We start from the raw sequence: 25,488 nt of genomic DNA, 5'->3' as shown, positions 1-25,488 counted from the left end.
GTTTTTGAATGATCTCTTTAGAGAGAAAGTTCTGCTTGAAAAAAGGAAGCTGGACCAGGTGACGTAGTAAGCTCAAATGTTCTTTCCATGATTCTTTCCTGAATTTTTGCCATCCTTCTGTTTTTTTCCAAAACAAGTTTCCCACTCCACCTTACTATCCAGCCCAGACAAGAAGTCCTCCTAATGTGTGGAATGTGTGCTCCTTACAATGAAAATTTACAACTAGCCAGCCCTTAATGAATATTTTCCAAATGTTGAACACTGTGGTGTGAGGTTTATACCTATTCTGTCAATCCTCACACACATTCTGCAAAGTAGATTTTACTTTCTTCATTTTTAAGTGTGATAACTAGGGTTTAGAAATGTTAAAGAGCTCTCCAACATTCTGAGCTCAGAACAGATTCACTTGGGATATGGGTTTGCTCTAAAGAAATCTTCCTTTCTACTCTATGAGTCTACCTGGAAAAAAAAAAATCACATTTTCTTTTCCTGAGGAGAGTTGTCTTCTGTCTGCCTGCTGTTCTGCTTGCCATCTTCCCCTAGCTCTATCCCTTTCCAATTGGTCTCAAGATGATGATGATTTGGAAATATTCCCCAACATGAACAGAATGTAATTATGATTTTTATTATATAGATAAAGAAATAGAGAAGTTCTGTGGAGTTGCCAGTCACAGGCAGAAGCAATTATTTTCTGGAGGCATCTCAAAACCCTCTTGGCATCTTTAGTTAATGTTGGTAACATTTTTCTTGAAGTAATTTTGTGCCATTTTGTATCTTCTGCTGTGCCCATTGACTTGAACTTCACCCTTTTCTCTACTTGATAAGGTCCTGAAATAGCATTTTTATTTTTATTCCACCTACTGTGCTTTTCCTTGTCTAAGTCTCAGTGGAGACCCTTGCTTGAAGAGCTCCATGGAATTAGCTGAATTGCGCCTGTCTTAGGGCTTTTCATCTTCTGTTTTGGTGTCACTGAGGTTTTGAGTCTTACCTGACATAGAGACCATCCAGTTCATCTCTATTTTTAAAGATATTTATTTTTTATTTTTGGTATTAAAAATTTGAGCTCTCATTTTAGGTGTCAAAAAAACATAGAAAAGCATAAAAAAGAATGTTAAAGTAAGCCACAATCCTATAATCTGGCAGTAGTATATCTTCAACTTCTTTTATGTGTTAGAAATTTATATGAGGGCTTCCCTGGTGGCTCAGATGGTAAAGAATCTGCCTGCAATGCAGGAGACCTGGGTTCGATCCCTGGGTCAGGGAGATGCCCTGAAGATGAAAATGGCAACCCACTCCAGTATGCTTGCTTGCAGAATTCCATGGGCAGAGGAGCCTGGTGGGCTACAGTTCGTGGGGTCACAAAGAGTTGGACAGGACTGAAGTGACTTAGCACACACGCATACAGTCAGGACTTACCTGGTGGTTCAGTGACTGGGAGTCCGCCTGCCAATGCAGGGCACACCAGAGTGATCCCTGGTCTGGGAAGATCCCACATGCCTCGGGGTAACTGGGCCCCATGTGCCACAACTACTGAGCCTGCTTGCCTAGAGCCCCTGCTCAATAAGAAGAAAAACCACCAGCAGTGAGCAGCCCCAGCTTGCTACAATAGAGAAAGCAGGCACATAATAACGAAGACCCAGCACAGTCATAGATAAATAAATAAATAGCTTAACCTTTAAAAAAAAAAAAAAAAGGAGCTTTGATGGGCATTTGGAAAAAAGAGAGCTTGATCATCTTTTCATCTGCTTATTGATTATTGTTGCTTATTTCTGTGAACTACTCATTTATATCCTCTCTGCAGTCTTTACTAAATTTCCATGAGCAGTTTATTGGCATTCTTTTTCTCCAAATCCTCAATTATATTTCAAATTATCAGGCCCAGCCTTCAGAGTATGGACATTTATTTATTTAGTCTTACCAGCCATATGATTCCATGAGTCTTATGACTTTATTTGGTGTCTGTATGTTGATGACACCAAATTTGTATTTCTAACCCAGACCTCTCCTGAACCCCAGACTACTTTATCCAACTGCCTACTTGGTATTTCCACCTTTAAGCCTAATAGCCTAACCTCACATTTACTACCCTCAGGCTAACTCTGTCCTTCCAGGGGCTCAGGCCAAAGACCTGCCGGGAGCATTTTATTCCTCTCTCATCCCATGTTCAGTCCAGTGCACGCTGGGGGCCCAACCTTCAAGACAGCGTCTGGACTTGACCACATCTCACCGCCTCTGTCGTCACCACTCCCTTTGAACCACCGTTATCTCTTGCCAGGATAACCGGAGCGACCGTCCCCTGCGCCCCACCCTCAGTTGACTTGGCTGCTCCCATTCTTGCTCCCCTTCAGTCTGTTCTCAAGAAAGCAGCCAGTGATTCCATTTAAATATAAATCAGTCATTTAGGTTTTCTTCTCAGAGTCCTGCAGTGGCTTCCTGCCTCACTCTAGATGAAAACCAGAGTCCTTCAAATAGCTCACAAGGTGTAGTGATGTGGCAGCCTGCTACTCTGACCCCATCTTTCTCCTCTTGCTCTGATGAATACTGCTCTAGCCTCATTCCGCCTGCAATGCAGGAGATATGGGTTTGATCCCTGGAAGATCTCTTGGAGAAGGAAGTGGCAGCCCACTCCAGTATTCTTGCCTGGAGAATCTCATGGACGGAGGAGCCTGGTGGGTTTCCCCGTGGGGTGGGGGGGACCCATGGGATTTCAAGGAGTCAGACAGGACTCAGTGACTAAACAACAAAGCCTCACTGGCTCTCTCGATGTTTCTTCCAAATCTAAGGTGTCCTCCTTCCTCGGAGCCTTTGCCCTTAGCTGCTGCTCTTTCCAGAATGTTCTTCTACTTCCCTTCCTGCGTGATTTCCTTATCTTCTTAGGAATAGGTTCACTTTCTCAGGAGTCTTCCCTGACCAGTCCATTGAAAATTGCAACCCCACCTCATCCTTCTTAGCAGGCTTTATTTTTCCCTATAGTACTTTTCAGTATTTTGCATCACATGCACCACTTTATTTTTCATCTCCCTTCTTTCCAGCTAGAACATAAACTCCATAAAAGTAGGGAATTTTGTTCACTGTTGTGTCCCCAACACTTAAAGCAAGGCTGACGCATCATAGGTATTAAATGAGTCATTTGTTAGTGAATCCTTAAGCTGTTTACCATTTTCCTATTATAAAATGATGGTGCATGAAAATTTTTCCATTTATGGCTCTTTTTCTTTGTTTGACAGATTTCCCAAGATAAATATCTAAGTGAGATTTCTGAGTTTAGGTGTATGACTACTTCACATTATTTTAACAGTGCCTTTTTAATCAACTTTTATTATTTTAGGGAAAAGAGAAAATGTTTTTATTAATAGATTTTGTTATGATTGACCAGGTCTAAATCTTGTCTAAATTATTTGTATTAAGATCTTAAGCAGATCCTTTAAATTCTTTAGATTTATTTTATATTTCTGTAAAATGGGATTAAAGAAGGGTTGTAGTTGAACTTAAAAAAGAATAAAACATCGCAAAGCACTTGACACTTAGTAAGTGCTTTATTGACTATGCCAAAGCCTTTGACTGTGTGGAAGGCAGTCACAACAAACTGTGTGGAAGGCAGTCACAACAAATTGGAAAATTCTGAAAGAGATGGGAATACCAGACCACCTGACCTGCCTCTTGAGAAATCTATATGCAGGTCAGGAAGCAACAGTTAGAACTGGACATGGAACAACAGACTGGTTCCAAATAGGAAAAGGAGTACGTCAAGGCTGTATATTGTCACCCTGCTTATTTAATTTATATGCAGAGTACATCATGAGAAACGCTGGGCTGGAAGAAGCACAAGCTGGAATCAAGATTGCCAGGAGAAATATCAATAACCTCAGATATGCAGATGACACCACCCTTACGGCAGAAAGTGAAGAGGAACTCAAAAGTCTCTTGATGAAAGTGAAAGAGGAGAGTGAAAAAGTTGGCTTAAAGCTCAATATTCAGAAAAGTAAGATCATGGCATCTGGTCCCATCACTTCATGGGAGATAGATGGGGAAACAGTGGAAACAGTGTCAGACTTTATTTTTCTGGCCTCCAAAATTACTGCAGATGGTGACTGCAGCCATGAAATTAAAAGACGCTTACTCCTTGGAAGGAAAGTTATGACCAACCTAGATAGCATATTCAAAAGCAGAGACATTACTTTGCCAACAAAGGTTCGTCTAGTCAAGGCTATGGTTTTTCCAGTGGTCATGTATGGATGTGAGAGTTGGATTGTGAAGACAGCTGAGCGCTGAAGAATTGATGGTTTTGAACTGTGGTGTTGGAGAAGACTCTTGAGAGTCCCTTGGACTGCAAGGAGATCCAACCAGTCCATTCTAAATGAGACCAGTTCTGGGTGTTCGTTAGAAGGACTAATGCTGAGGCTGAAACTCCAATACTTTGGCCACCTCATGCGAAGAGTTGACTCATTGGAAAAGACCCTGATGCTGGGAGGGATTGGGGGCAGGAGGAGAATGGGACGACAGAGGATAAGATGGTTGGATGGCATCACCGACTCGATGCACATGAGTTTGGGTGAACTCCGGGAGTTGGTGATGGACAGGGAGGCCTGGCATGCTGCGATTCATGGGGTCTCAAAGAGTTGGACACGACTGAGCGACTGAACTGAACTGAACTGAAGTGTTGATAAATATCAATCTCCTCCTGACCTTCTTTCCATAAATATTTTCTTGTAGCATCTTTGTGTTAGAATTGTACAATACACAGTTCCACACATACACCTACTTACCCAGGCACATGAACCTATGTGTAGCTAAACACGCATTCAGGTCGCTTTCAATATCCAATCTATACTGTTCTCATATGTTTTACATTTGTAATGCTTTCTGGTGAATGTTGGAGTCTGTAGAGGTGCTTGTGGCTAAGCAATGAATTAAATCAATCACCCCTCTTCATATTTTTTTCCCCTTGGATGTTCATAGTTAGGTTTCTTTCCAGCACTGTCTGGGATGGGATGTTATTTCTCATAATTGTGTGTATTTAATCTGTTACTAATTGGTCATAATTACTTTCAGAGATCTTCCGAGTAGTTTTATATTTACCATTTCTGATGGTCTTCATTTTTTCTTGAGATCTAAGCTTCCCTCTGGTTTTGCTTCCTTTCAGCCTAAAGAAGTTCCTCTAGTATTCTTGAAGTGGGGATCTGATGGCAGACAAATTCCCTTCATTTTCCTGTCACTTTTATTCTTTGAAGAAAAATTTTGCTGGATGTAGAATTTTGGGATGATAACTTTTTTTAATTTTGTTTTTGCTTCAGCACTTTAGAGATATTGTTTCACTGTCATTAAACCTCCATCATGTCTGATGAGAAGTCCTTTGTTTTTCAAATTATTTTTCCCTGTATACAATGTGCCATTTTCTCTAGTGAGTTTCAATATTTCCCCTTATCTTTGGTTTTCATCAGTTTGACTGTGATTTTGTCTGTATCTTCTTTTTTTTTTTTTTTTTGGAAGTTACCTCTTTTGGGGATTCTTGAACTTCCCAAACTGTATGTTTATGTCTTTGATCGGATTTGAGAAATACATTTCTTTCTATTATTTCTTCTGATACCTTCTTCTTCTCCAGTCTTTCTCCTTTTTTCCTGGAACTCCAACTACCCATATGTTAGCCTTTTTAAAATTGTTCTACAAGTCCTCAATGTCTGTTTCTTTACTTTGTCACTTTTTTTTCTTGCCTTTTCTCAGATTGCATTATTTCCATTGCCCTATCTTCAAGTTCACTGAATCTCTTTGTGTGTCTTTCCCCTAAAATTGGGTCATGTTTTCCTTGCTTTCCATCAACATATTAGATTGTATCTGGATATTCTTAGAGTTATATTGAAGAGATTCTGGATTTTTTTTTTTTTTGTTTTACATTGCTGTGAAGAGTGTTGAGATGTTTTGTGTTAACAATTTACTCAGTTAGGTTCAAACTGTAGCCTGTCGGGCCCTCAGTGGACCATGGCTTCAGTCTTTATTCAGTTCTTTAAACCTTAGCTCCTACTTGCTTTCAGCTTACCTTGTACATACATGGCTTGTGGTCAGCCAGAATCATGCTTCGTTATTAAGCCGAATTAGGGGTTGGCTTCTCTGTCTTCTTTCTTTTGTGGTTCCTTGGCCAGTCTCTGATTTCCCCAGGCTCCTTCCCTAGTACCCACAGTTAGACAGAGAGTGTGTTTTCCTGTCAAAGCTGTATCTGCTGCTGTGATTGATCTCAGAGTTGAGCTGCAAACCAAATATATACATAAATAAACAGGAACTTGCTGTCTGCTGGTTTCCTGCTCCAGCTTTTGACTCCCTCCAGTCTACTTGCGTATGTTCCATCTCCAGAGCCCTCAGGTACTTGGTTTTGTTTTTAGAGGGTTGGCATGTTGTGCAGTTTTTAAAGATGAGAAATCAATTTATTGGGTGCTCATTTCCCCATATCAAAACCAGAGTGCTTCTAATTATTTTTTAAATCGAAATCTTTCCTGAGATAGTTGCAGATTCAGATGCAGTTGTAAGAAGGAATACTAAAATTATAGTATGGCATCATTGCCAGGTAATTAGCATTGATACAGTCTATTGAACTTACACTGATTTCCCCAGCTGTACGTTGTGTGTGTGTGTGATTTAATTTTATACACTTAAAGAATATTTATTTATTTGGGTCTTAATTGCATGCGTGGGAGCTTCACGATGTTACACGGACTCTCTAGCTGTGTCATTCAAGCTCACTAGTTGTGGCATGCAGGCTTAGTTGCTCCAAGGCTTGTGGGATCTTAGTTCCCCTACCAGGGATCAAACCTGTGTTCCCTGCATCTCAAGGTGGATTCTTAACCACTGGACAACCCGGGAAGTCCCAAAATCTATGCACTTTTTTAAAATCACATGTGTAGATTTGTGTATCTACCACCACAGCCATCCAGCTACTTTGCAAAGTGTAGGAAGTGCTAGAGTCAGTGCTCCCCACTGAAGACAATTACATAGTGTGTGCATGCTAAGTCGCTTCAGTAGTGTCTGACTCTTTTGTGACTCTGTGGATGGTAGTCTGCCAGGCTCCTCTGTCCATGTGATTCTCCAGGAAAGAATACTGGAGAGAGTTGCCATGCCCTCCTCCAGGGGATCTTCCTGACCCAGGGATCAAACCCCTGCCTCCTGCATTGCAAGCAGATTCTCTGCCGATGAGCCACCAGGAAAGCCCCTGATTACACAGTACTAAGTGATGAGAGCCGACATGTACCCTGTAAATGTTTATTTACATTAAAAAAATTTTTTTTAATTTACTCTTTTTCTGTATTGGGAAGGTGTTTCATGCAAGAATCACTTCATTTTTGTGTATACCTTTAAGCACACTGTAGCCCAGAGGGTACCTTGGTATTCTGTGTAGAGACATTCAATTCATGTTTAAAATACAAATACATGTTGTTAAATAGAACTAAAAAGTAGGAATGTCTTCGTGTTTTCTCTGCTTTTACATTGAGACTAGTATTTTTCAAAGCTTACATCCTTGCTATATTTACTTTCAAATATGTTATTCTACATGAAAGTACTTCACAATGTTTGATCTTTTGAAGGTAGTGTTACTGCCTTTGATAAAAAAGTAATTAGGTGAGCGTTTCCTGGTAGAGGCAGTCATCAAAGCTTGAAAATACATATTCCCTTTCAACTATTATATTTGTAGGTACTCTACTCCACCCTCATCTTACTCTGTTTTTCTCTCTCCTAAGACAACCCTTGTAAAAGACAGCTTTTGTGAAATTCTATTAGAGCCAGCATTGGAGGAAAAAAATCCAGCATTTCTCTAATGGACCATGGCAATAGGTGATAAATTATAGATGTTTTGTTATTAGTTTTATTTGGTGTCTAATATGCTTTCTTATGGGGAAGGAAATGGCAACCCACTCCAGTACTCTTGCCTAGAGAATCCCCTGGACAGAGGAGCCTGGTGGGCTGCCATCTATGGGGTCACACAGAGTCGGACATGACTGAAGTGACGAAGTGACTTAGCATGCATGCATGCGTTGGAGAAGGAAATGGCATCCCACTCCAGTATTCTTGCCTGGAGAATCCCAGGGACAAAGGAGCCTGGTGGGCTGCCATCTATGGGGTCGCACAGAGTCGGACAGGACTGAAGCAGCTTAGCAGCAGCAGCATGCTTTCTTAAAAAGATGCAGCAGTGATTCACAAATTCTTGGAGAATAAACAAATATAGTTTCTATTTTCATATAGATTTATGTAAAACATATATATTGCTTTTAGGATGATAAAAATTATTTTTTCTTCTCTCATTTGGAATTTGAAATTAATGTTTTCTGCCTATCTTGTGAAATTTTTTAAATCTTGGAAATTTAATGTTTGGCTCTGTGTGCTAGGTAAGTTGAAAAGAGAATGCCTAGTGAGAGATTGGTAGAACCTACACAAGAGCTCTGTAGGGCCACTTTGACTTTATAGGGACAATGGAAATTATAGAAACAGCTTCTCGAGTTTGAGCCATCAGTCTTCTATCCTCTGAGTCCCAAATAAGGACCCTTTGTAGATGTAGGTATTTAAGGGAATTAAAATGCACAGCTCTTATGAAAAAGATAGAAAGGTCATGTGCCATTATATTTTAGCTGATTCAATCATTCATTTATTCACTCACCATCAAATATTCATTGAGTGCCCACAGTGTGCCTGGTGTTCTGTAAAAATATTTCTGGACACAGTAACTTCTTTCAAGGGATTCAAGTGGTTTGATTTATTGTACATACCCATCAGAAGCCATTTAAACCATAAGACCTTCAACCTTTAAATTGAGTTAAATTCTATTAAATTTGACTGTCACTTCTCACATCCTATCCTACAAATCCTTGGAATTTGGGACTTAGCCTGGCCAGTAAACAAAGATGGGGAGCTGATGATAACATTCGCCTAAAATTTTTTAGGAAAGAAATATGACATTTTCTGCTTCCCTTCCCCTAGAAGCAGAGGATACTTGCGTCTCTCTTTCTGCAGAGTGGGGGTGGTGATATTCCTGCCTCCCCTGGTTGAGGGAGAGTATATGTGTGTGCTAGGATCAGTAGAGATGGGTGCTTTCACCTTGGTGAAAGGTTCATTGCAACCTCTATGAAAGAGACCACACACACAGGGAAGAGCAACACACACACACACACACACACACACGCACACACCCCAACTCTCCTGTGACGGGTGTGGACATAGCATCCTGCAGGGCCATGGAGATTGACAGGGGATCTGGGAAGGTTTGGACTTGGAGAGAATACCAGGTATCAGTTCAGTTCAGTCACTCAGATGTGTCTGACTCTTTGCGACCCCATGGACTGCAGCACGCCAGGCCTCCCTGTCCATTACCATCTCCTGGATCTTGGTCAAACTCATGTCCATTGAGTTGGTGATGCCATCCAACCATCTCATGTTCTGTTATCCCCTTCTCCTCCCGCCTTCAATCTTTCCCAGCTTCAGGGTCTTTTCAAATGAGTCAGTTCTTCTCATCAGGTGGCCAAAGTATCGGAGCTTCAGCTTCAGCATCAGTCCTTCCAATCAATATTCAGGACCGATTTCCTTCAGTATTGACTGGTTTGATCTGCTTGCTGCCCAAGGGACTCTCAAGAGTCAGGGATGGGCTCAGAACCTTAAGGCAGTGCTGGTCTGGACCCAGCGTGGACCCGTGTCCATCAAGCTTGAGGCTTGATGATGAGGGTCACTACAATTTATTGCTCACACACTTATAAAATTATTGTGGCAGAGTATCACGCAGGAATGCTCTTGTCAGTAAAGGGGTACCATTAATAATGATGCTGGGACAACCAAGCTCTGAGGGTAAACTGAGGCAAGTGGTTATTTTACCTGCTGACCCTTGTCTTTTTTAGTTGCCTGTCTTGTTTCTGGTCTCCCCTTTTCTTGCTTGGTACATTCAAACCTTGTTGGATGCACATGGCTTGGCACAGTGTAGCTGAAGCTGTGTGGGTTGCTGGGTCCAGAGAGTCATGGTGTGTAAATGGTATGGTGTGAAACCATACACATGGCTCCCATCAAAGCTTTTAGACAAAGAGGCCATGTGACATTATGTTTTAATATATACATGTGTTTGTATAATCACACAATTTTTATTTATCTATGTAAATATTATTTCTTACATATGAGGACATTGGGCATAGAGAGATCAATTTCTGAAACTAGGTCTCTGTCGCCAGATAGTAGCAGATAATTCCCACCTATCCTTTAGACATTGTTTTAAAAGTATGTTTATAGAGAGTCATATTTATTTGATAATTTTGATTATCAAAATTTCAGAAGTTTAATGATCAAGTGATATGCCTTCTTCAAGATGCTTATTAGTTCTGGAAATGTAGAGAGTGTTTCTAAAAAAAAGTGATTTGAAGTTTAAAAAGAGGAGGAGTAAGGTGTAAAACATGGTATTGTATAAAATACTAAAAGAACCTTTTTGAATGTTTTTGTGTGTTACTGGCAAGTGACAGTAAAGGTGAGGAAGTTGCTTTTGAAGAGGTTCTACTGAGTGAATTTCTTGACTCTCCTGCTGTCTGCCTGCACACTGTTGTGGGTACACAGAGAAGGTTTGTTAGCTTGTCAGCAGCACTCACCGCAATGATGGCCACATTAAAAGCACATTTGCAGAACATAGCCAGTGGATCAGATTTCTTGCCCCCTCCTGTGTGTGCCTGGCATTGTCGTATTCACAGATTAAGTGATCAGCCTCTGCATTTAGACTCTTCACTCTTTAGAAGAAAAAAACAGATCATATTCTCCATCAAGGATGCTGACGCCAAATTCCAACAGGAAATTTGAACACAGCATTTCAGAATTTGTAGGAATTACGAAGACGAGAGGGCTGGGGAGAAATCCCACAGGGAAGAGTAGAAGGAAACCATTAGAAGTGTTGATTTTGGCTTTTATACCTAGTTTTGCTATTTCACCTTTTTTAAAAAAATGAAAAACTCTTGCTGATCACATGTCTTCCCACACCTCTTATTATGCCTTATGATGAAGAGGCACTAACCAGGAAGCAGGAAACTTTAAGGAAACAAGTGGTCACTGCCCATCCATGTTTCTTTCTTTCTACTAGCTACATTTGTAGCACCACAATGACTGTTTTTAGTGAATACCCAGAGTTATTTAAAAAAAATACTACACTTCTTTTACAAAGGTGAGAGCATAGGTAACATGTTTTTCATTCTAGCAAAGGTGGTTATTCTTCCTAACTTTGTTCCAGAGAGCCCAATGAAACAGGAATTAAATTGCATTTCCCGTGTATATCTTTACTGGTTTGGGCTTGCATGTACAGTATTCCATTTTTTTGTTTGAATACATTTTTTTCCCCTTTTACTTGAAATAGGACCCAGTGGGATATTATGAGGTACCATGTATGTAAACTTCATTAGTCCCTCTTTAAAGAAAAAAAAAAATTCCTCCCTTGTTTACTGTTCTTTAACTCATCCGCTTTTTTTTTTGGCACACTGTGTGGCGTGCTGGGTCTTAGACCCCTGACCGGGGATTGAACCTGTGCTCCCCGCTTTGGGAGCTCAGACTCTTAATCACTGGACCACCAGGGAATTACCCCCCGCTATTCACTATTATTAAAGAAACTTCATCTAAGATTTACTCACGGTCTGTTGTGTATATTTATCAGTTGCTTTTGGCCAACATTAAATGAATTTGGGTCATACTTTCATATAATATTGTATTATTTGCATTTATAGAAAAAGTTAAATGTCACTATTGAAAAGGTGCATTGCACCTTATTTCTCGAATGTTTAGTTTAAAACAACTCAAATGCTTTTCTTATAAAAAAGGTTTTAGAGACATCATCAGACCTTTGAGGCCCCAGTCCTCTGTCTGCATGCCTCCCGTGGCTCATTCACACTTTAAACACAGCCAGAAGTGTAGCTGAGACGTCCTGTTCTTCTTGACATAGTCATTTTCTTATGATAAAAATGGTGCAGCTGATGTGTGTAATAATTTCAGACTTTTCGGCTTGGCTGGGACGTCATGTTGTTTGACACCTTTCATGACTCCTTATGAGAAAGAAGCAAATAATCGTAAAGCAAGGAATTTTAAGAAGTCATAGAAACGTGGGACTGAACATAGCACACTTGGATCACAGAGACCACATGGGCCAGGCTTTGGACTGGGGTTGATCAAAAGCATACTCTGTTAGTTAACACTTTCCTAGTAAAAATATAACGTGACTTGTAAGGAGAACATACATCATTTCAAAATCATAGTTTGTTTGGTTTATGTATCTTATACTGGTATATTTCTCATTTGTAGTCTTTCTATCTAGTCAGTCTCATTATAACTTACATATCAGGAGGTTTAAATGTTTTAAAAAGATTTCTTTTTTTACTGTCACTGCTGGGGAATTAAAGGAGAAAAAAAGTTAAATCTGCTTGATATAGGTCCTGATTTATGAGTGTTGACAGTGTCTACCCATAAAATCGTATTAACATTTTATTGGGACAATTGAGGAATGGTTACCTGATAACATTAAGAACAGCTATAGAGAGAATAATGTGTTTTTTTTTTTTTTTTTCAGATTTGTAGCCAAACCATGTGCCATAGCCCTCAACATTCAGGCCAATGGACCACAGATTGCCCAGCCAAATGCCATCCTGGAAAAGGTCTTCACTGCAATTACAAAGGTATGCTTGTCCTTTTCTGGGATATAAATTGTTACGACCACTATTCTTAGTCTGAAATCATTTACTTCCCTCTGTGTTGAGTTTGAGAACGAACATTTGACTAGCCTCATGCTTGAAAGCATGGAAAGCACACGGGCCCTGCGATAAACTGAGAAAGGGAGAAGCCAAACACACGTGGGCATGTTTGAGACCTGCGGGTTTACTCCCAAGAGCATGCGAGACGCTTGGCTGTGGAGCACAGTCTAGATGAGACAGTGAGGGCACGAATTCTATGCCTCAGTCTCACCTGATGTGATGCAGTATGTATGTCTAACGGTGGGGTGGGACTTTGTGGAGGCGACTGGGGAGAGCTGAGGAATACGATTACTGTAGCTGTGAGGAAAAGTGCCCATTTGCTTATGGAGTTGTCCATATGTTCTAGCAGCTATGATACACAGGCCTATGTGAACAAAAATGGGAGCAATGGAGGGAAAGAAGAGCAGTAATATGAAGCCAGGAAGAGCGAGGGTCCAGAGAGTTACAAAGTACAGATTGACTGTAAAGAAAATGGGGGAGGAGATGATCGCTCCGCTGAGAGTTAAAGTCCAAACCAGGCTGGAAAGAGGCGAGCAGGGGAGAGAGGGAGGATGTAGAGGAAAGATTGTCACCGACTGCCAGCTGGTCTCTCCTTCTGAACAAAAAGAGGAGGAAGAAGATGGAAGTCAGAAACCCTCAAGCTAAGGCCATGAAAATGCAAGTCACAGCATCCGAATAGCTTATTCTTACTGAAATCTCTCTCTCACTCTTTCATGGAAAAGAAAGGAGAAGCATAACAGTCTATGAGAAATATTGTGCGTTTGCGTATTAAATGGTTTGTTTTCCTGCTTTCGTTTTTTTCTGGGACAATTTCTCAGGCTTCTAAGATGTGATTTGACCATGTTAAGCAAATTTTATTCCTTTTTTGGTATTTATATTGCTAACCATTTTTATTGGTTCTCTCTTGTTGTAAAATAATTAATTCAAATTTTCAAACATATTTGTTTATTTTATGGTCTACATTTCTGCCAGGATTCTCTAGGGTTTTCCCCTCTATTCTTTTAGAAATGGTATTCTTCTCAGGAAAGTGAAAGAACACACACAATGTTTTTTATATCTCTGCTAAGAAGGAGAGTAGAATAAATGGAATTTTTGTTTTGTGAGATGATTTTAGACTGCCACTTTCTAACCTGAAGGGACTCATGTGACAGAGTGTTTAAAGGAAGAAAATATTAGGGAGGAAATTGCATTTTTATTTATCAGTTTGTTGCAGCAAACACATTTTCTCCCTCTAAAATAGCAGATGTGTAGGGAGTTATAAGGGCTTCCTAGGTGGCTCATGTAAAGACTGCTTGCCAATGCAGGAGATACAGGAGATGCAAGTTTGATCCCTGGGTCAGGAAGATTTCCTGGAAGAGAAAATGGCAGCCCTCTCTAGTATTCTTGCCTAAACATTCCAATAAACAGAGGAGCCTGGCAGGCTACAGTCCATGGGGTCACAAAGAGTTGGACATGACTAAGTGACTAAGCACATAGGGAGTTATAGGTTCATTTTTTCACATGTGATTACAACATATTTGTATTTACCTTGTGAACTACTCTAAATGCATAAAAATGAATTTTCTACCCAAATGTTATGCCTCCCTTTAGGAATCCTGCGGTAGATGTTTATTTCCCTTGCCTTATGTTTATTATGGTTACTAGGGGATTTTTCTCTATAAAGGTAATGAAAGGATTTTGCAACCAGGTTGACTGCTCTGGAGGATATTTGCTTCTAGCTAATTTTAATGATCATATTCTCTTGGTTTCCAAGGTGATTCTTTTGGAAATTTCTACATGATTAAAGCAGAAGCCTCAGGTTTTGAATTAAATGCAGCCAAGGCTGGAACTGTTTTCCCCTGAATTCTTTGTAGTTTGCCAGTGTTATCTGTGATATGAGAAAGGAACAGATCTGCTGACCAGAATACAAGCAGCAGGATTTGGAGGGTTTGAACAATGATTGTCCAGCATCCTGGCCTTGACCATGGTTCCAGTTCATCTTTGAAGAAGGGCATGTTTATCATCTTTCAAGTGTGAAGGGATATCCCCTTAGAACCTTTAAAATCTATTGCATGCAGTACTTGGCTACATAATTTTGGGAGGCTAGTGCAGAACTAAAAATGCAGGGCCCTTTGTTCGAAAAGCGCAAAAAGGTGCCATTAGAGGCATAAAAAGAGAAAGCCTTTTCCTTTCTTGTGTAGTTTGTCTCTCTCTTGACCTGTCAAGAGTTTTTATTTGGTATTTAATGCCATGCCTCTTAGGCATACTCATGAGGCAAGTGAAAACCCTGACAGATACCCAGGAACCCCACCCTGTGTGATTTAGTGCACGCACAGCCCACTAGCTGCTGAGTTCTGTCTCTTTCCAGCTCCTGGGGGAAGTTGATATAGGCCTCTCCCCTTTCCATAGGCCCACTGTCCCAACCCATAGTGGACAGGAGACCTGCCAGTGTACTGCATTCTCTGCTCCAAGACATACTAGGTACCTGGATTGGAGGATTGGAGTGAGCAAGAGGCTAATCCCCACCGAGTCACCCACTAAGTACCTTGGGATGCTGCTAGCCCAGGGCGCAGGTGGCTGAGACACCGTGGGGTGTGAACACCTAATCCCACCCCTTTCCATGTTTGCACCTAGGGCAGCAGTAGTCAGTCAGCAGGAGTGGGAAGGTGAAGCCTGGAGGCCCTGGGGAGCTGGAGGACAGGGAAGTAAGGTACCCAGCCTCATCTGGGGGCAGTGACGGGACTGTGTGTGAGCCAAGCAAGACTCTGAATCCCTGACATATGCTTCCCTGTCCCAGTGGACTCCTATACAAAACACCATCCCCTTAACACAATTATCAAGAATTTCAAGATGGCAACCATAGAATTTTAAACCCCAAGTGTGAGCCCTTCTGAGTCTGGATTCCAGTGTGAGTTCACTAGTCACATGCCCTGACTGAGCAGTTTTCATCTATGAAATTAGCTGATAAATGTGAACTGCTTCATAGTCTTTGGCTGTCTTTCCTGTTGAGGTAACATCTGCATGTCTTTTTCACTCATTTTTTTTCCTCTGTAAATCTAAAATTTTATAAATATCTCAGAGAACCTACCTCTGTTGTAAAATAATTAAAAGTATTGGTTTTTGAGCAGACTCGAGTTGTGTATGAAATCTTCTCTTGGTATCTCTAATTTTCTTGAAGAGATCTCTAGTCTTTCCCATTCTGTTGTTTTCCTCTATTTCTTTGCATTGATCACTGAAGAAGGCTTTCTTATCTCTCCTTGCTATTCTTTGGAACTCTACATTCACATGTTTATATCTTTCTTTTTCTCCTTTGCTTTTCGCTTCTCTTTTCACAGCTATTTGTAAGGCCTCCCCAGACAGCCATTTTGCTTTTTTGCATTTCTTTTCCATGGGTGTGGTCTTGATCCCTGTCTCCTGTACAATGTCATGAACCTCCGTCCATAGTTCATCAGGCACTCTATCTATCAGATCTAGTCCCTTAAATCTATTTCTCACTTCCACTGTATAATCGTAAGGGATTTGATTTAGGTCATACCTGAATGGTCTAGTGGTTTTCCCTACATTCTTCAATTTAAGTCTGAATTTGGCAATAAGGAGTTCATTGTCTGAGCCACAGTCAGCTCCTGGACTTGTTTTTGCTGACTGTAGAGAGCTTCTCCATCTTTGGCTGCAAAGAATATAATCAATCTGATTTCAGTGTTGACCGTCTGGTGATGTCCGTGTGTAGAGTCTTCTCTTGTGTTGTTGGAAGAGGGTGTTTGCAGTGCATTTTCTTGGCAAAACTCTATTAGTCTTTGCCCTGCTTCATTCCGTATTCCAAGGCCAAATTTGCCTGTTACTCCAGGTGTTTCTTGACTTCCTTCTTTTTCATTCCATCTAGTCAAGGCTATGGTTTTCCCAGTGGTCATGTATGGATGTGAGAGTTGGACTGTGAAGAAAGCTGAGTGCTGAAGAATTGATGCTTTTGAACTGTGGTGTTGGAGAAGACTCTTGAGAGTCCCTTGGACTGCAAGGAGATCCAACCAGTCCATTCTGAAGATCAGCCCTGGGATTTCTTTGGAAGGAATGATGCTAAAGCTGAAACTCCAGTACTTTGGCCACCTCATGCGAAGAGTTGACTCATTGGAAAAGACTCTGATGCTGGGAGGGATTGGGGGCAGGAGGAGAAGGGGACAACAGAGGATGAGATGGCTGGATGGCATCACTGACTCAATGGACATGAGTCTGGGTGAACTCCGGGAGTTGGTGATGGACAGGGAGGCCTGGCGTGCTGCGATTCATGGGGTGGCAAAGAGTCAGACATGACTGAGCGACTGAACTGAACTGAACTGAACTGAATTGTGTTTTGGAGCATTGGCTCTGCTGTTGCAGACATTATGCAACATGCATAACATTAGCATTATGGCTTTGGGCTATAAGTCAGTTAGTAAGAGAGGGAACTTTTATTTGGGCCAGGAGGTCTGTCCTTTAATTTACATTAAGAGCACCTGAGGTATTAAATGTAGATTGCTGCATCTTATTTCTAGAGATTCTGATTCAGCAGATTTGTGATGGGGCTCAAATATCACCAATTGTAAATTGTTAGACTCATTCAAATGAATGGCATGATTATTTTTCTTTAGTGAATATTTTGAGTTCATGTTTCTTAACTGATTATATCCAGAGTTATCTGAATGAGATAGATATAAATTAATCAATCATTTAATCTATTTATTTATATATCTTTCTAGCTTTTGGCATATATCTGTGATCATAACAGCCTCATTTTCTCATCAAAGCAATTATTGAACCATTAAGGGTAAAATATATTTGTCAGCTCTAGAACTAGGTTTTATGATCTAGAGAATTATGAGATTATCATATCATAATCTGCTTTTGCTCTGTTTACACTGTTTTTTAAAAATTATATGCAGATCTGATTAGTTTTTCCTGATTCTCCTCTTATGCCTATTTCTCTTTTTCTTTTCCATCCTTGTATGTTTGTGTTTATGGAAGTTAACCTGGGTATTTCTGGTATAAAAATATTTATGTAAGTCAGAATTATTAATTTTTTTCCTTGAGAGTCTTAAGAAAAGGAAAAGAACCATGGAGCATTTATAAAACATGACAATAAAAAATACACAAAAAAGGAAGGAAAACCTTACAATATTTATTTTTTGGCAAACTAAGAGATATATATCTCCAGATTTCAAAATATATATAGAAAGGCTAAATAAAAACAGTTGGGGTTGGGCAGAAGCCAAGAAGGAGGATGTAAAAAGCATGAAGTGTGGATAGAGGACCCTGTGGGACTAGATTTCAGGAAAGCCAGCAAAAATGACAGCTCCTAAAGGTAAGATCAAAATTCTATCCACTGTTTGCAACACTAGATATAGCAACAAGGCTAGTAGATGCCCTTCTAGACTCAGTTTAATTCAAAGAAGTGGAAGAAGTACACAGAAAACTATGGGTGGATGGCACATTTTCAGGAGGTAGTGTTCTTTGGAGGCAAGGGATAGGCTACCCACTCCAGTAATCTTGGGCTTCCCTGGGGGTTCAGATGGTTAATAATCCACCTACAATGCAGGAGACCTGGGTTTGATCCCTGGATTGGGAAGATTCCCTGAAGAAGGGAATGGCTACCCACTCCAGTATTCTTGCCTGGAGAATTCCATGGACAGAGGAGCCTGGCAGGATACAGTTCTTGGGGTCACAATGAGTCAGACATGCCTGAGTAACTTTCAGTTTCACTTTTCTAAACTACAGAAGTACCCTCCCTGCTCCCTATACTACCAGCAGCTGGTCAAGAAAATCCAGCTGAGTCAATGATGGGTAATAAAGAAGAAACACACGGAATCAAAGACAAGAAAAAGAATACGTAACATCAATTACTAACAAAAATTGTCACTGCAAAAAGGAGGCCACAGGGCAACTGAAAATTGCAATCAGATATTTTACCATAGACTTTATTTTTAAAAAGCAATAGCTCTGTTCAGGAAGACCATACAAAATGAAATAGAAAACCTAAAGAAAGAAATAGTTGATCAACAAGAAGAGATGCAGTATGAGCTGGTTAGTTCAGGGGAAAAGTACTAAAACTATCACAGAAATGAAGACAAATTTGGAAAGAACACAGGAAACACTAAATGTTGCAGAAATCTCAGTGGGGAACATGTCAGATAGAAATAATAAAGCTGAAATAAATGAAATGAAAAAGAGATAAAAATAATTAGATATATAGAGCAAGCGGATATAGCATCTGTATAATTGGAGTCTCTTAAGGGAAAGCAGTCTACTTTTTGTGACCCCATGGGCTGTAGCCTGCCAGGCTCTTCTGTCCATGGAATTTTCCAGGCAAGAATACTAGAGTGGGTAGCCATCCCTTCTTCAGGGGATCTTCCTGATCCAGGGATCAAGCCTGGGTCTCCTGCATTGCAAGCAGATTATTTACCATCTGAGCTACCAGGGAAGTCTGAGGAAAAACAAAGTAGAATAAATGTGTGAAGAAAATTTTCGTAAAATAAGTGGAGATTTATAATATGTTAATAGAATGCAGGAAAGAGAGACCCAAGAAGGTTTACACCAGGACTTATTAAAATATTAGACTTGAAATATAAAAGAAATAATTCTTGGACAGCAAAGCATTACAAGCAAAAGAGCAAAAAAAAATTACATCATTTATCTAGGGAAAAATATCCATAATAACTTTAGTCATCTCTGTAGCAGTATTGTATAGGACAACATTTTCCAGTATTTTCAAGGAAAATATGAAGTAAGAATTTTTATGTTTAGGTAAATAGTTTTTATAGTGTAAAGGCTAAAGACAAACATATTGAATTTTCAAAAATTGAGAGGAATTGTTCCCATGAGTCCTTTTTTGAAGAAACTTTGTGAGTATTTGGAGAAGGGAATGGCAACCCACTCCAGTATTCTTGCCTGGAGAATTCTACGGACAGAGGAGCCTGGTGAGCTACAGTCTATGGGGTCTCAAAGATTCAGACAGGACTGAGTGACTAACACATGTAAGTATTAATTTCAGCCGACCAAGAGATTGTTGGGAATATTGATGAGTTTTGAATACATTTAGACTGTAGAACTGAGATAGAAATGTGAGGATTAGGATGACAGAACAGAATGTAAACATTATATGCTCTCACAATGTAGAAATGATACATCTCACAATAACTGAGCTGAAAAAGGGAATGAAGGTGGGAGGTAGAGCAAGTTTATTAATTGCGTAAGCTCTAATAGCTGGGAGTCAAAGCATATCGGTTTAAGCAGCCAAACTGAGTAAGAGAAGAATGAGCGTATTTGATAGTACATGAGTAAACTCTGAGAGAGAAAATTACTAACCTCATGCGAAGAGTTGACTCATTGGAAAAGACTCTGATGCTGGGAGGGATTGAGGGCAGGAGGAGAAGGGGAAAATAGAGGATGAGATGGCTGGATGGCATCACTGACTCAATGGACGTGAGTCTGAGTGAACTCCGGGAGTTGGTGATGGACAGGGAGGCCTGGCATGCTGCGATTCATGGGGTCGCAAAGAGTCAGACACGACTGAGCGACTGAACTGAACTGAATATTGGGTGAAGAAGGAAGAGGAAATATGCTAGTTTTAAATATCGTTCATTTGGAATTTTTATTGACTGGAAACAGAAGAAAAGTCCTGTGGTTATGTGGATTACCAGTAGAATAAAAATTACCCACACAAAGAAAGGGACATCAGCCATATTTGATTTGATAAAATTTAAAAAATTAAATTATGATAACAGAAAACACAATTAATGTGAAGTAAGTATAAATAAGTGCTTCCCTAGTGGCTCAGTGGTAAAGAATCCACCTACCAGTGCAGGAGACATGAGTTTGATTCCTGGGTTGGGAAGATTCCCTGGAGAAGGAAATGGAAACCCACTCCAGTATTCTTGCCTGGAGAATCCCCATGGACAGAGGAGCCTGGTGGGTTACAGTCCATGGGGTCACAAAAGAGTCTGACAAGACTTAGTGACTAACCATAACAACAAAGTATAAACTTATATCAATGAATATAAGTGGGTTTACCTCATCTAATAAAAATAATTCAGATTTAGGTCACCTAGCTTATGAACGTTACCTTTAGATAAAGTAACTATAGACATTGAAAATAAAAGGATGAGTAAAGGTTTACAGACAAATATAAATAATAAAGAAAGTAGGGTATCTGTTTTTATTTAAAGAAAGAGTTCTGGACCAAAAGGTTGAAATGAAATGAAATATTGGCTTTTAATTGCCAAAGGATACAATTCACAATGAAATTTAAATGGTTATGAATATACATGCATTAAAAATGAATGTATCCATATACTTATAGAAAAGAACAAAAGAAAAACTTATTTAATAGTAAAAAATTTTAATTTATGTCTGGGTCATGACAGGTCAAAATATAAAACAGAACATATAAAATAAAAAACAATATAGCAACTAATTCTAAAAAGCATAATGAGGATGATTAAAGGGGTACATTTAGATCCCTGTATTCTGAATATAGAGACTATACTATCTTTTCAAGAACATGTTAAATATTTTTAAAAGTTAACCTTTAATTATATAAAAATGGTGACAAATTTATAAAATAGGCACAATTTACAAATACTAGAAATCAGCAAAGCTCTTGCTTTCTTAATTAACTGTTGTGTAAAAACAAAATTTCAGAATATTTAGGAAACAATGATGAAAGTACTACTATGCCAAAGTAGTACTCAGATGAAAACTCATATTCTTATATATATATACATGCATATATATAAAACCACTTGCTTAAACATTGGAAAAAGAACAACAAAATAAATGAAGGCAAACAGAAGGAAGAAATTAATAAAAATGTGTCAAAGCTATGGTTTTTCCAGTAGTTATGTATGGTTGTGAGAGTTGGACTATTAAGAAAGCTGAGCACCAAAGAATTGATGCTTTTGAACTGTGGTGTTGGAGAAGACTCTTGAGAGTCCCTTGGACTGCAAGGAGTTCCAACCAGTCCATCCTAAAGGAAATCAGTCCTGAATATTCATTGGAAGGACTGATGCTGAAGGGGAAACTGCAATACTTTGGCCAACTGATGCAAAGAACTGACTCATTTGAAAAGACCCTGATGCTGGGAAAGATTGAAGGCAGGAGGAGAAGGGGACAACAGAGGATGAGATGGTTGGATGGCATCACCGACTCAATGGACATAAGTTTGAATAAGCCCAGGGAGTTGGTGATGGATAAGGAGGCCTGGTATACTGCAGTCCATGGGGTTGCAGAGTCGGACACGACTGAGCGACTGAACTGAACTGATACGTGTATAAAATGACCCATGAAAATGTTATTTATTGCAGCATTGTTTATAGTAGAGGAAGTGTGGAAGCTACCTGAGTGGGCATTAGTAGTGGAGCAGATAAGTAAATTGTGGCATGTCCATATAGTTCTACAAAAGGAGGGTGTTCCTAATACTGTGATATGGAAATATTCCAAGATATATTGTAAAGTGAAAAACCCAAAGTCCAAAATAATACAACAGCTTTGTGTGAAGGTGTGAGGGGGGGTGGATATAAGAAGGCATATTCAAAAAAAAAAAAAAGAAGGCATATTCAACTTTGCTTATATTTGACAAGATAACTTTGGGAAGAAATTGAATAGCCCATTACCTGATAAGAAGGGGAGAGTAGGAACTGAGAGAATAGGTACAAATTGGAAGGTGAAATTTGGGATAATTTTTATTTTGTGAACCATATGAATGTTTTACCAATTCAATAGACTTAGAAAATGAATGAAAATTAAAAATGAATTTAAGAAAATAGTAGAGCCAGGGTATTCTTATTGTAGGCTGTGCATTTTCTATCGTATCTTTAAATTGAGAGACAGAGGAGAGTATAGCCAGGTATTCTTCTAAGAAAAATACCACAAAGTACGTGCCTCACTGAAAGTTAGCAAATAACTTTCAGAGACCCAAGCTCAGCACATTTTATAACCTCAGTCATAAGACTAAGGCCATTTGCTGTGTTTCCTGTGTGTCTGACACCTTGAATTTCTTGAGCGGCTTTAAAAAGGTGTCGCGTGTGCATTCCACCCTTAGGACTTAAAAGCTGTCGGCCTGTCTTCCCCTACCCCATTTGTCGTTCTGTCTTCTGATTATTAACATCTCCTTAATTATAAAACAACGGTAGAACAAATAAAGGAGTAGAACTAACTCAGTTTAGTTTTGTTGTATGACAGGTTACCCTCATGTAATTGTTGGCAGGATGGTCTCTAAGACACAAAAGAGAGGAGGGACAGAACTAATATGTACTGAGATTTACATACATTTTTGCATTTGGTCCTCAGCACTGTTTAGGTGGATAAGTAATCTTCCTTTGAACAGGTGAGGAAACTGAGGCTCAGAAAGTTCATCAGAACAAGAACTGAACCTATGTCTGTCATCTCCTAATTTTCTAGACATGAGAATGAGAAACAAGTAATATCATCACTATTGTTGTTCAGTCGCTCAGTCATGTCCGACTCTGCGATCCCATGGACGATAGCCCACCAGGCTTCTCTGTCCATGGGGATTCCCCAGCAAGAAAACTGGAGTGGGTTGCCATGCCCTGCTCCAGGGGATCTTCCCTATCCAGGGATTGAACTGGGGTCTCATACGTTGCAGGCAGATTCTTTACCAGCTGAGCTACCAGGGAAGCCCTCCCGGAATTTGCTCAAACTCAAGTCCACTGAGTCGATGATGCTCTTATATGACAAGCATAAATAGGGTCTCTTTCTACTTCACCAAGTCTGCATTTTCAGGTAATGCATAGTCATTGTAAAAAATCTTATGGAGTTCTAGTCAAAAGGAAGACCAAGAAATGAATAGTCAAGACGAATGTATAAACAAGTGAAGAGAGGGGAAATTGAAGAGGAAGAAAGAGAAAACATGTCTTTTAAGTGGAATTGGTACCTTAGGTTAAAATGGCATATTTGGGGATTACTCCAGGCTTTTTGTCTGTCCTACATTGTTTTGATATTCGATAATTGGGCACAGTATTTTCTCCTGAGAAAGTGAAATATTTGAATGAGGTCTTTTGGCCAACTCACCTTTACTTAACTCCTTTCCTGGTAGCTTGGTGGAGCTGGTTTAGCCAGTTGGCCATTTCGTTGAGTCTTTGTTGCTGGTAAGAAGTACAAGCATTAGAGTGAGATTTATATTTTCAGTGTTGTTTCATAATGAGTAGCTTTTCTTGTCCTAAGTGGTTGTCTTTGTTCACGCTGCTGATGGAAGGTCTTGGTCCTCAGTATTCAATATAACAATCTAATAGTGGGTAGAAAATACCGGGAAAACAATTATCTCCAGTATAGACCAGGGCACATCTGTTTATAGTGAAGATGAAAATGTTTTCCTTGTGTCATAGCATCCTGATGAAAAGAGATTGGAGGGCCTCTCCAAGCAGCTGGACTGGGATGTTCGCAGCATTCAACGCTGGTTCCGACAAAGACGCAACCAGGAGAAACCAAGCACGCTGAAGAGGTTCTGCGAGAGCATGTGAGTTGCTGTTTATCTTTTTGAAAGAAAACTTGTTTAACTTATTCGTTCCATCCTTGAGGTGAAAAATAATGTCTTGGTGCAGGCTCCAGCAGGACCCCCCCACCAAAAGCATGCCTTCTGGTGGGAAAAAGTAGTCCCTGAAAAACTGGGGGACAGTAGTTTGTCAGAATTTGTGGTTTCTACATCTGATGCAGTAAATGAAGTTTGCTTCCTAATGGACTTTCAACACAGCAGGCAGATTACAAGGCTTACAGTGGTATTTTCAGTCAACTACCTTTGAAATGCAGCACAAAAAGCCATTACTTTTATATTTTGCATTTTAATAGAGGGGACTTTTATTGTCACGATGTACTTGCCACTGATAAAAGCTGAAATACTAGGATATATTATCAGAGGGTCATGATGATGTCCTGTCTTCCTGGAGTTTTAAGAAATGGCTATATTATATTCTTTGGTGAGTTTAATGAAGCATTGCTTGAAGTGGGGGGTGGAATGAAAGTCTCTTCCATTTCTGAAATGTGAGCTTTTTGATGTGTAAATTAGAAGTCAATAAAGCTGTTAAAAATAGTGAAAGACCTGCAGAGAACTCTTTGAGCACAATGTTATTTTGAACTAGTAACACTCAAAACCCTCATCTGTAGAAAAGTTAGAGAAAGAAGTATCGAAGCATCAAGCACATGCCCAACAAAGGCAAGATTCTGCCTCAAGACTAGGTGCTCTGTGTGGTCTTCATCCTTTGAGATGAGACTGTGCCTTTGTCTAATAGTGCTTTTCTTTGGGAGCTTTTTCCTGACACTTGGTCCCTTAAACAATAATGCTGTCGATATAGCTCTTTCCTTTTGGGGTCGAAGTTGCATTTTCAAGTTTAGCTTTCAGTTATGTTGAAAAAGTATGTTAACAATTGCAATCTAAAGCTTAGAGGGAAACATAATTTTATGGGATAAATGAATGAGAGGCAGAATAATATAAATCCTCAGGCTGAGGATAAATATGGGAAACATAAACAGGGTCTTCAGAAGTTCAGAATATTTGTAAAACCTGGACAAACAACCTAGCAGATAGAATATGCAAAGCCCTTCCTATAATTGAACTAGTGGCAGTTTATGGAAGAAGGATTTATGGATCTGGGCTCCTGATCAAAAGCTGGAATAGCTTCCTGGTCTGGTTCTGCCACATGCACAAGGGGCCTGGGCTCTATTGCTGAGCTGCAGGTCTGAGTAGAGGTGAAGAGGGCTTCTGAGGTGGTGCTAGTGGTAAAGAATTGCCTGCCAATGC

General features: G+C 39.8%; 1 protein-coding gene across 3 annotated transcripts in view; it reads left to right on the top strand.

The window, feature by feature from the left end:
• CERS6 (ceramide synthase 6) overlaps nt 1-25,488 on the top strand; it is a 359,345-nt gene that overhangs the window by 95,092 nt on the left and 238,765 nt on the right. For all 3 annotated transcript variants that reach the window (XM_027558509.1, XM_027558491.1, XM_027558499.1), the window contains exons 2-3: nt 12,551-12,656; nt 24,080-24,210. In XM_027558509.1, the coding sequence (XP_027414310.1) occupies nt 12,551-12,656; nt 24,080-24,210 (237 nt within the window). The remainder of the gene's footprint in view (nt 1-12,550; nt 12,657-24,079; nt 24,211-25,488) is intronic.

The sequence above is a fragment of the Bos indicus x Bos taurus genome, chromosome 2, assembly GCF_003369695.1.
Source record: "Bos indicus x Bos taurus breed Angus x Brahman F1 hybrid chromosome 2, Bos_hybrid_MaternalHap_v2.0, whole genome shotgun sequence".
Taxonomy (NCBI): domain Eukaryota; kingdom Metazoa; phylum Chordata; class Mammalia; order Artiodactyla; family Bovidae; genus Bos; species Bos indicus x Bos taurus.
The sequence above is the reverse complement of the archived record's forward strand: the minus strand, read 5'-3'. Positions and strand labels throughout refer to the sequence as shown.